This window comes from Mesocricetus auratus, unplaced genomic scaffold, assembly GCF_017639785.1.
Source record: "Mesocricetus auratus isolate SY011 unplaced genomic scaffold, BCM_Maur_2.0 Super-Scaffold_100043, whole genome shotgun sequence".
In the NCBI taxonomy this organism is placed as follows: Eukaryota; Metazoa; Chordata; class Mammalia; order Rodentia; family Cricetidae; genus Mesocricetus; species Mesocricetus auratus.
In genome coordinates this window covers 7,090,724-7,103,138 of record NW_024429220.1, presented here as the reverse complement: position 1 = coordinate 7,103,138, position 12,415 = coordinate 7,090,724, and the positions used below count along the sequence as shown (strand labels likewise).

The 12,415-nt window shown below is 41.6% G+C and overlaps 1 protein-coding gene across 2 annotated transcripts in view; it reads left to right on the top strand.

Annotated features, from left to right (window-relative positions):
• The window catches only part of Orc5 (origin recognition complex subunit 5), a 55,724-nt gene extending 46,694 nt beyond the window's left edge, over positions 1-9,030 (top strand). For both annotated transcript variants that reach the window (XM_040735151.1, XM_040735150.1), the window contains 2 exons: positions 1,213-1,325; positions 8,236-9,030. In XM_040735151.1, the coding sequence (XP_040591085.1) occupies positions 1,213-1,325; positions 8,236-8,281 (159 nt within the window). In that variant the 3' untranslated portion in view covers positions 8,282-9,030. The remainder of the gene's footprint in view (positions 1-1,212; positions 1,326-8,235) is intronic.
• Positions 9,031-12,415: the final 3,385 nt, after the last annotated feature.

Sequence of the window (12,415 nt, the reverse complement as noted above, 5' to 3'; positions counted from 1 at the left end):
AACTGTGCTAGACCTGGCTTCCTTTTTACTGTTGGACAAAGAATTTCCAACTTTTTCCCTTTGTATTGCTCCTTGAAGCCTGGTGTCCCTGCACTGTCACTGTCCTTTCCCCTTTCTGAGCCCTTGGTTGACCCTTATATCCAGGTTTCTAGTTGTACTCAACAGGGAGAAGTAGTGTATCTGAATCTGTCATCTTGTTGGAACTGGAAATTTCTTCTCCTGTGGACATTTTCCAAACCCTGTAAGCCTGGTTCTGAAATATGATCAGGGTAATTCAAAACTCAATCAAATGACAAGCCTTCTGTAAACTAGGCAGTACTAAAAATAGATTGCACTGTTCAAGTAGAGTATGTTTTGTGGTTGTTGTTTAGGGAGCTTTTCTCCAACAAAGATTAAATCCTTCTGAGATGTTAATTTATAGGCTGTATGCCTTTCTCTGTTGCTTTTCTTGCTGGAACTAGAGGCTGTATAAATCAGTTTGAATGGCTCTCTTGTATGTCTCTTTCTTGGGTGTCATATTTGTCACTGACTCCTGAAGAACTGGATGGGAAAACAGTCTCATCTCCGTCTTATGCATGCCTATACATGTGTGCTGGAACAGTCAAAGGAACTTCCCTGTGTAGAAATGTCTGCCATGTGTAGCTGTCTCTAGTAAAGTGCTTGCTAGTATGAGGACCTGGATTTGATCGTGATCACACACAGAAACAGCAGAACTTGATGGCACACAGTTGTGATCTCAGAGCCTGATAGACAGAGACAGACAGCTCCTTGGAGCTCACTAGCCTACTAGCCTAGCCAAACTGATGAGTCTTGGGTTCTAAGAAGAGAGACCCTGTCTCAAAAAATAAAAACAAAACAGACAAAACACTTGAATCTATCTTTGGCCTCTACACACACACACACACACACACGCACACGCACACGCACACACACAAGCACAAGCACACATGCACGCACACACTCACACATGCATATGTGTAATGTTTACTTGAGAAATATTTTGAATTACCTGTTAACAAACTAGGCCTCTTTAATGAATACCCTTTATTGTTAACTAGATTTTTAAACATACATACAAATTGTGTGTACAAATTTTTAAATACTTGTATTCTTTGTAGATTCATTTATGTCTTTATTAGTAGCACTGTAAACAAATAAAGGTATCATTTAATCTCATTAAATTTTCTCATAAAAATATCCTTTCAATTTTAGATTACCTCCCTAGTGACTCTACAGCTGTTAACCCTAGTTGGTCATGATGATCAGCTTGATGGACCAAAATACAAATGCACAGTTTCTCTAGATTTCATCAGAGCTATTGCACGGTAAGTTTAAATTGTCTATTAATGCAAAATGTCATGATTCTGCAGAATGTCCTTTCTAATATAATAAAGTCATTTAAACAAGAAAAGATCATTTAAGTGCCAAGAATGAGTAAGTTCTATTGTAACACCCTCTAATCAAGTTTACCAATGATGTAAAATTAGAAGTAATAGCTAGTATGTTAGATGCCAGAAATGGAATTATTGAAATACTTTGGAAGGGAGTATATGAAAGCTCATATTTTCCACATCTGCTCTCTTCCACTCTTGGGTAGCATTGTATGCTTCTTTTGTGCTGACTTGACCTGTTTCTGTCTCCATTCCCTGTGCCACAAAACTCTCCCAGTTCTATCCCTTACTTCCTTGACTAAAACTCGACTCTGCTATTGTCCCTGCAGCTATCTAGTGGTAGCAATTTCTTTTCTCCAAGCCAAGTCCTTCGAGACTATTTCATTTCACAAGATCTTTCAGTGACCGCCTCCTCCTCATTTCCGCTTCATACTGCACTGCCCCAGCTTCAAGACTGGTAACCTACATCTGCTGCCTTACTCGCCCTAGAAACGATTACCCTGCTTCAGGCTCCCAGACATAACCATTTAGGAATGAAGCATGTGGTTTATAGCCCTCTCTCCTGCCTACTAGATTCTTGACTTTTTTAAACTACGCATCCTGACCGATGTCCATGACCCAGCTTTTCATGCTTCATTCACAAAAATGTTGACGCCATTGGCTTAGAATCCCTTCACAGTAGCATTACTGGTCCTTTCCCGTGTGTGTGGTGGGGATAGGGACCTCCCTGCCTAAGGGGTTGTCCTCAGCTGTGTTTGCCTAGGCTCGCTTGCCAGCCTATTCTCCCCACCTGACCTTTCAGTAGAGCTGCTCCTTGAGGCTTGGACCCAGCATCTTTCTTTCCTAGGCAATTTTAGCAACACCTGCAACTTCAGCAACCATCCCCCATGTTGTTTTTCACATTTTGACCTCTATTGGGCATTTACAGTCTAACTCAAGTCTGAACTCAGAAAGTCTCACCTGTTTCCACACACAAGCAAGAAGGAAAGATTGGACTTTCAGGGTTTCCTGTTTCTGCAGTCAATACTGCGATTGGCCATGTTGCAGAGGTCTAGAATTCGAGAGTGATATTGTTATTTTTTCTTCCATACTGTCTTAGTGTTTTAGTTGCTGCAGCAAAACAGCAGAAGGAAAGAGTATATTCAGCTTACACTTCAGCATTGCTGTTCATCACTGAAGGAAATCAGCACAGGAACAAACAGAGCAGGATTCCAGAAGCAGGCACTGACACAGAGGCTCTAGAGGGTGTTGCTTACTGACTTGCTTCCCATGGGCTGAACCCTCCCCCCTTGATCACAAAATGAGAAAATAAATGCCTTGCAACTGGATCTGGAGGAGGCATTTCCTCAGCTGAGGCTCCTTCCTCTGGTGATTCTAGCTTGTGCCAAGTTGATGCACAAAACCACCCAGTACTCATAGCGTTCATGTCTTCTCACTGTTCCTACTAGATCTCGTCTCCTATAGATCGCACATCCATGACTTTATCACTTTATGAATAGCTCATTCTTTCGTAGCTCACTCATTAATGGTCTCTCTGTTCTTACCTCCCTGTAACCCCTGTTTAACTGTGCTAGCAGCAAAGCTTCTGTGTTTTCCTATGTATTGTGTGGCCCCTGTGGACTCACAGTTCAGCTACACGCATTTTCTGGTTGTTGTTGTTCACCGTTTTCTCCCCCTTGTGTGCAATGTTTGTCTGCTTCTGTCCATCGTGTACTTGTTATATTTCAGTGTGAGCATCTGTTCTTTAAGCTTTCAGACTTGCCTTAGCTGTCCTCACCACTTCCTCCATAATTGAGAGGTGCCGTTTCGATGTATAATATTCTTACCAGTTTATAGATAGCTGAATAATTAATTCATCTTTCTGAAAATCAGTTGATGACATTGAAAGCACAGAATGTGTTTACGTCTTAGCTGCACTGTCTTCGGGGTTAGTGCTGTGCTTTAATGCTAGCATTACTCTCGTACTGTCTATCAGTGAGACTTTAGGTAGGAGGAAGCTACGTGGATTTATCTCAGAGCTGACAGCAAGACAGAGTGAAGAAGATAGTCTCATTCAAGACTGAGGTGCGTCAGAAGGAAAAATTCCCTAGGGTGGTTATCAGAGAGGTAAATGGTCCTACTTAGAATTCTGCTTGTGAAGGGAGAATCATGGGGAGAGGTCATGGTAGAGCATAAGTGAAAAAAGGAGTTAGAGAGGATGGCATGTGTGAGGGACTCTCACAGGCCTGAAACTCAGGAAAGGGACAGTAGTCAGTGCCTGACCTCACAAGGAACACTCCCGTGTAAAGTCAACACTTGCAGTGGTGTGATAGGGTCGCCGGCACATTCCGGTCCACTCTAATAGGGTTGGTAAGAAAGTAGATGCAGCGTGCACACGTTTAGCTTTTTTCTTCTATACACTTAACATCCATGATCCCACTGTAGGCTTTTTGAGATTCAGAAACAAGTATGGTGTAGCTACAGCATGTGTGTGTTTAGCTGTTAGTTTTGTTTGGAAAATATGAAGTACTAAAATGCTGAAGGAAAAACAGAGGAAAGTTAATCATACAAAACAAAAAGGATAATGTAAATCAAAATCTTTGTAACACTGTGTAAGCCTGGCCTGGGAGTTGAAAGAGCCCAGGATGCAACAGAAGTGTACTCTGGCCTTAGAACAGAGCCTCGTAGCATTAGGTCTGACTTTGGCAGCAGAAAGTCAGGGAATTCTCACTGAATTCTGCTTTCTCCATGAAAGAGGAGGCAGAACTAGTAGCAGCTTGAAAAAAGTGTGTGATGTTGGCATCAAGGGTCGCGTACATCGAAGCCAGTGCTCACAAGGTAAAGTAACATGATGTGAGAGAGCTTGAAATTCTTGACCTTGAATTTACGGTGGCATCAGTCTGTGAGACCTGTGATCTTTTCCAGCAGCATTCCATATGCTAGATTCCAGGTCTGCAAAGAATAATAATTGAAATCACATAATATTGGGGTTTTGCCAGATGAAGTCAGTAGATGCTAGCAAATGAACTCGTGATGAACTGTGGAGTCAGAGATGGACAGAAAGGAAGGCAGACCAGCCAGGAACCAAAAGTTTTAATGCTCGCACATAGACACTCTATAGGTCAGAGTAAAATGAACGGGTTTGTAATATAATCAACCCTAGTTGTCCCAGATACCTGAAATGGAACAAATAATATCTTAGAGAGTATGTTTCGGGAGGTAGAATATTTCTGAGTGTATTTATTAGAGATAAAACCACAAATATGTAGTGAATTTACAGGTCTTAGGATGCAAAGCAAACTAAACTAGAAACTAAATTTATTCAGTGACTAGGAAATGATAACAGGGTAGAGAGAAGGGTGCTAACTGGAATGGTCTGGGTCTCACGGGCAGGGCTTGTACACAAGGACACCAACTTCACTGGACTGAACTGTCTAGCATATAGTCCAGAGACTGACCTTCATTAGCAAGAGCTGAAGAGAAAACTGCCCTTCTGGGAGACCCATGTTTTACCTGATTCCCAGAATGAGAGAAAGGAAATACAATGAGGACATAGAGGACCAGAACAGTGGAAAGGTTTGTTTAGAAAAGCCACCAGGAAGTGCTTCCCAGAAAGAATCAGGATGTGGAGAATGAATAGGACTTGCCTCCAAGGAGCTTTTATGGAGTTGTCCATGGAATGGTCTCTCTGAAATGAAAGGCAGGCTGTGCGGGTCTCCACAGTGTGTAGACACTGCAAGATGTCTCAGGGTTGTAAAGTAAAGTTGGCTTTTTAAAAAAGAAACAGATGTCTAAAAGACACCAAACTCAAAACTACCACATAGTAAGAAGGCATGAGAAAAGCCTTTGCAGTGAGTAAAAGGATTACAGACAGAACTAAATCCTTAAGTGTATGTTACATGGTTAGTAACATACTGTTGATCTCAAGTCTCATTTAAGAATTGCCCCTAAGAGGGCTAGGGAGACTTCTCAGTGACTAAAACATGTCTGTACAAGCTAAGGGCAGAGTTCAGACCACCAGAACCCAGGGTAAGGCTGGCCAGATGTGGCAGCTGCCTGTGTCCCAGCACGTGGGAGGCAGGCTGGGACGTCTGGGCAGAGCTGGCAGCTAGGCTCGCTAGGATTGGGGAGGTCCAGATTTAGCAACTGATTTTGCCTCAGTGAGTTAAGTGGACTGGTGAAGGGAGACACAGAGTCAACCTCAGGCCTCCATGTGCATTTTGTAAGCATGTGTACATTCACATACATACAAGCCTGCACACACACACACACACACACACACACACACACACACACACACACATATATATATGTATATATATATATATATTCCACACACATACAAAAAGAATTATGAGAAATTGTCATCCACATTGTACTTATCCTATTTCTTTCTAGCTGCTTACCTTAGAAAATAATGTTTTATAGGAAACAGAACCTCTTGCACTCAGTAAATGTTATTTGGAGTCTAAAAAAATGTATTTGTATGCATTTAATATGTATCTAAACTCAAGAAAGACCAGAAGCAAGTGCAGGTGTGCAGTTCTATAGACCAAAGCTTTCTTTAAAGTGGGTTGTTTGTCCTGGAAAGCAGTTGCTGTGGTGGTCCAGCATGGTTGTGCTGTCGAATCAGGCTTGCTCATGAGATGCTTGCGGGGTGGTTTATGGAGGGCTGGGGGAGCCACAGAAGTCATGGGACAGCTTGGGTAGTAAACGCTGCACAAAGCAGTGCTTGTGCACACATTCAGTCCCCGTCACTCCGTTGTTTTCTAGGGATAGAATTCTTAGGGGCCCTGGTGGTTAAGAACATTTTCTGCTCTTGCAGAGGACCTGCTTTGGCTAGCAAGCAGCTCCCAATTATCTGTAACTTGTGTTTCAGGGCATTCAGTGCCCTCCTGGGCCCACGAAGACTACATAGGAATCTGTTACTTTTGTATTGGCGGGAACTCTGACTCTGGTCCTTTGCAAGAGCAGTACATATTCCTAACCACTGAGCCATCACCATTCCTAAAAGTCATTAAGAAAAGAAATTATACACCAGGATTTGATTTTCTTGGGGCTGGCTTACTGACAGACATGGAGTACAGTTCATCTTCTATAAATGAATGCTTTTAAGTTGTTAAGGGTGTTTAAATCATACCATTTATTCTGTTAACATTTTATTGCATTAACTGTGCTATAGCCATACACGTTATTACTGAAACACATAAAGAACCCTATCACACATACCTGTTTTCATTTGTTTATGCATTTTCTAGTACAGCCCAGTAGACAGCTTCAGTCGTCACAACATACTTGTGATTCGGTGTTCTCTCTATAGAGTCTTAGTACTGTAGATTCGTATTGACCATTTTATACTACTATGCAGTAGTCCATTGAATAAGGCTTTGGAATGTAGAGAGCCTCTTAATGTTGGAATTTGCATTGTTTTTAACTTCTTCAATAGTTTTTGTTTTCACCAAAAAAGAAAAAAGGTATTAAATCCATTTCCTTTGTTACTTTGTAACCTTATGATCCAAAGCCATCAGATGGAATGTGTTCAGAGAGGTGTACAAATAGAATACTCTTCATGATGAGAAAATGTAGCCTGCTGTATATGTTTTCTCTCACAACTCTTGATAAATCAGATTACTGTTTGAAAATGTTTGTTTGTTTGCTTGTTTGTTTTGTTGGGTTTTTTTTAATCGTTTTTATAGGCGCTTTATTGCCAGTAAACTTGAAGTGAAGGAAGGGCATGAACAGAGCAGTATTGTGATGTCTGCGCATGAGAGATCTTAATTTAGGTGGTCATTTTTGGTAGTCTTGTCACTGCTAATGCTGACAGGATGTCTTATGCTACTTAGAAAGCTTTGGTGTTTTTCAGGGAGGTGCTGTTACAGTGAAAGACATTCTTCAATCTAATGTTGGGTACCACAGTAGCCAGAGCATCTCATAGTTTGAGCTATTTTTAAATGTGTTTTCAAAAGCAGTTTCTATAGTTCCCTGTTCATATTTTTAAAAATATTTGGTATGTCAGTCATTTGTGTAGAAACTTTTTTAGAAAGTGTATTATAAAATGATAGACAAAAAGAATAATTGGTGATAGTTTAATAAATAGGAATGTGCAATTCGTAACTCTAAAAAGCTATTCTCACATGAATGATTATTTTTGCAGAACTGAATACTTAAGGTTTAATTTTATACTTACTGCTAGATCATTATATCTAATTATTTTGACCATTTAGTCAAATAATAAACCTCCAAGTCTGAATATTTATAGTGCAGAATGAGCTTGGAGAAAGGAAAATAATTATATGTCTCTCCCTCTGTTATTTTATTCTGCCTGCCATCAGAGTATAAAAATATACATCGACGTCGATTGTTGTATGATATTCTTGGATCATACAGATTGAGTTGAAATGTGCACACAGGTCAGCTGCTGGTAAAAGACTGGAGATAACGGAAGCTACAAACGAGGACAGATGAGCTGTGCGCTATGTGATGATAAAACAGGTGTTTTGGAAGATAAACAATGTTCTGACGCAAACAAGATTTAAATACTTCTGCATCTCAAATTACTTTATTCTGACTATTAGGCAGAAAGCAAATGGCCTTCAAATAAAATCTAAACTTTCTGCAGTATAGTTCAAATACAGAATGTTGAGCAGCTCTAACTTTTTTTAAGTAACTTTCTGTATGGTCAAAATGGTTTAAAAAGTGTGTCTTTAGTTATATTTAAAAATTGGGGCCATCCCTACCTTGGTCATCTGATAGCACTGTCTCGTTGTAGATCACTGCCCTCATGCTCTGCAGTCATACAGAGCTGAGCAGCAAGTGAGGATGCTAACACACTGAGGATGCTCACACTGTCTGTTTTTGTTTCTAGGACTGTGAACTTTGACATAATAAAATACTTGTATGATTTCTTATGAAAACAAGCTTCAAAGCCATATGGACACTGTGACAATGACTAAGCCAAGCTGTGTTCATCCAACTACTTAGCTGGCCAGGGAAAGGAGTTCTTTGGCTCTATTGGATTTGTCCAGACAGGTGCTGGCCCAGCATGGAACCTGATGAAAACACTCTGATTGGTCTGGGTAGATGTGAGCAGAAGACTATTTACCAGGGGCCCCGGAGTATTTGGAAGCAACGTGTTAATTATAAACAGCAGGGTTTGAGCACAATCTGTTCTACTCTTAATGATGTTATCTTAACACTGAAATTGCCTGAAACCCATTTACTTAGGACTCAGTTCTGCTCTATGAACTATCCCCTGTGCTGAGACTGTGCCAGCAGCCTTGTTTATGCCCAGCCTTTTCACTTCCTCTCCACGGGAGCCTCTGCAGTCTCTGCCAAAGCAGATTTCCTAAGGCCACTATTTTAAAAGATCATCATTGCAAAATATATGTTATTTTTAAGATCTAAGCTGTGCATGCTTGTCTTTTTATCCTGATTTTCTCAGATACAGGCATCTTGTTGAGATGTGCACACTCAGGTTCATGTCTGGCTCTGCAAGACAGGCGTCCCTGCTCGCTCGCACAGTTACCGCCCAAGCTGGCTTTCATCGGCGCATTGTTTGCCTGCCTTCCTTCCCTTGCTGCCTCCCTCACAGCCTCCTTTCTTCTTTCCTTCTCCTGAATTGTTGGCTTTTGAGAGCTCCACAATAAAATCCTTCCTCTTACATTAGTCGTGTGCTTTGGTTCTTACTGCCTTACTTGTTCGTATTTTTAAAGTAGTTTCCTGTTATCATTGAATACTTAAACACTGAATGGGTTTAAAGTGCTTAATTATAATTTAAATTCTGGTGGCATTTTGCTCCATTTCATTTTTTGAAGAAAAATTCTCAGTCGGCCTTCCTAGGTAGGAAGTCTTTTTATGTAATGATTTTCTGACACTTTCTTGTTCAGAAAAAGACAAATCGTTGCCCTCTCACTTTTATTCTGAGGTAAAGAGTAGAGACAGGGAATGAAATTGCTTTTTGCCTTCCCGTGTCCGAAGGGCACCACCCACATCAGAGAGTGTGCTTTATCGCTCTCTTCCAGGAAGTTGTTTCAGTGCATCCAGAAGGGTAGGTGAGGACCAGGGCAGAGCTGAGCTCCGGACAGACTCACACTTGGGTGTCCAAGTGCAGAGATCAGGGGAGAATAGACAGCCCCGTGGGACACTATTCACAGCAATGCCTCCTAGGACACCTGGTTTGGGCTCCTCCTGTTTTGCTAGACCTGTCATGATCAAGCTGAAGTGTGAGGTAGAAGCAGATACCAGAATTGAGAGCAATTGGCAGATTAGAAACTGAGGATAAGAAGAGAACGGGGCGGAGTTTGTGGTGGGAGATGCCATTGCTCCTCTTGGCCACTGCTCTCCTGTCCGGAACCCTCTCACACCGTATCGCTAGCCCTAGAAACAGCTCTCCCTTGCCAGTACCCTAATTACGTTTCCCTGCCCTGACTGGGCCTTCAGAAGTTTGCTATTTTGTAATTTACTTTCTAATAGCTTTGCTAAATGACTCAGTAATGTGATCAGTTTATTTAAATGAAGACTAATAGAGCTTAATATGTATATTAACATTTTAACAAGGGTCATCTGCAAATGAAATCTTCTCTTTGGAAGATATATTTCTCCAATTACAGGAATAAATCTAACAGTGAGAATCATGCTAGCTGGTAAGTCAGATATTTCTGTTAAGAGAGGAGACAATTTACATTATAATATCTACCTTGGTCTGGTCTGAAAGAATTATAGGTGGTACATGATGAAAGTTACTAAGCTGTGGATTTTTAGGTTTTCTTATGTGAATCTTTGACTTTACACATTCCTTAATTTACCAAGAGTCAGGCCACACAGTTAAAGGCACCCTCCCTCTTCCTTCTTAACAGACCAGCCTTCATAGATGGGGCAATGTCACAGTAGGCCATACTTCATTAAGCCTGAAAGTCACAAAAGGATCAATTCTCCATAACAAAGCAGCAGTTAAGACTTGTCCTGAAGTCATGAAGTATGACTGCCTTGAGCCAACCAGCTATATCAATCCTAGTCTTAGCCCTGTCTTCCCACTGCCCTGGCTGAACTAAGTATCACAACATACATTAAAAGCTTAGTCTCACTGGGCGGTGGTGGTGCATGCCCTTAACCTCAGATCTCTGAGTTTGAGAACAGCCTGGTCTACAAGACCTAGTTCCAGGACAGCCTTCAAAGCCACGAGAAATCCTGGTCTTGGAAAAACAAAAAACAAAACAAAGCAAAAAGCTTAGTCTCCATCCAGAAGCAATATTGCACGGTAGTGGAACCTTTACCCTTCAGCACTGTGGGAGGAAGTTAGATCACTTGAAGTGTGATCTTGAAGGTGATAGGAGGATTCTCACCCCTTCTCTGTCTTTGGGTCTTGGTTGTCTTGAGTGAGTCGCTTCCTTTACCACACATTTCCTTCCTTAATATTCTCTCAGCCACAAATAACAAAGCAGTTGGACCACATGACTTAAACTCTTGAGTCAAAGCTCTCAAACTGCTATAATAAACCCTTTTTCTTTCTAACAGGCCATTTTAGGTATTTTGTTACAGTAATACAAAGCTGACTGAGAATCACTGGAGAATATAGTTTACCTCACAGAGTTGATTCACGTAATTAAATAATTTCATATAGCAAAAGCATTTCTAGAGATGTTTGAGTTTGTCCAATTGCATCAAAGGGAAGCAGAGAGGCTAGAGATGTTGCTAAATAAGGTGAAAATACACATTCTATAGCAAAATTAGTCACCAAATACTGGATGAGACGAAGCCCCAGCTAGATAGCTCTTGCCACCAAGTACCAGCAAGGGTTACATCTAACTGAGTCATTGACCAAAAAGGCCTCATAGAAACCCCTGAACAACCTAAGCTATTGCCAAGGCCCGCACAAACTGATAGGGCCCTATTCCTGAAGACAAAACTTACATCACTATACACACAGAAGTCGAGCTGTTGCCTTCACTTGTCCTGACTAGTGTTCATGGTATTGGAAGGTATTCTGCATGCTATCAGAGGAGAAATGTACACACCAACCCAGCTACAAACCCTCTGGTCTACAGTGTGAATATGCCTGCAAGATACATTAGTGTTACAGTTGCACAAAGCTTATGGAGGCAACCAATCACTGTCAGATTGGCTTTCAGGTCAGTTCCATGAGTTGGAACCCATGCTTGACACAGCATGTGTGACCAAGAACTTGAGACTACAAAGACCAGAGACCTAGGGGAAAATCAAACACTGTTGTTCTGCTAAGGAACATAGCTTTACAACGACTTCTAAAGATGTTCTGCTGTACTCGGGTCAGTGGAGTGTTCACGCATCATTAGAGAAGCTTCTGCCTGTAGTAGATAAGAGTAAATACAGAGACCCACACCTAGATAAAGCAGAGAGTAAGAGACCTTGGAACACTCAGTCCTAAATGGATGTCTCCATCAAATCCCTCCCCTCAGGACTCAGGGAACCATGTAGAAGAGGTAGATTTTAAGAGCCAATGGGGGTGGAAGACACCAAGGAAGCAAGGCCTTCTCTGCACAGCAAGACCATGCACATGAACTCCAGGGACTGTGGCAGCAGACGAGAGGGTCTGCACGGGCCTAAGCCAGACGGGGTCCCAGTGCTGTGAGAGGAAACAGACACACAGTCCCATCCGGAACCCCAAAACACTGTCTCCAATTGATAGCCACTCACAAAGGAAAACCCATTTTTCCTCAAAGGAGTCTCACTCAGTGCAAACCACACTTAAGGGTAGGCCCCACGTTAGGTGGCCAACACAAAACAGGCTCAATGGCATTTTGGGAGGACTGATTTTGTTGTTGTCTCACAGAGCTTTGTCTGGTCCCCCACCCCCCACCCCCCACTCCCCACCCCTTTCGGGTCTTATATAGCACAGTTTCCAACTTTGTGTCTTGTGGGTTCCTGTGTGTGCAAATGTGTCTCTACTTTTCTTGTGCTTTTTCTTTGGCTTGCTTTGTTTTTGTTTCCAGAAATTTTTTTATCTTTTTCTTTTCTTTTTTCTTTTTTTTTTTTTTTTTGAGATCTGTGTTCAATAACAAGAGAGCAAG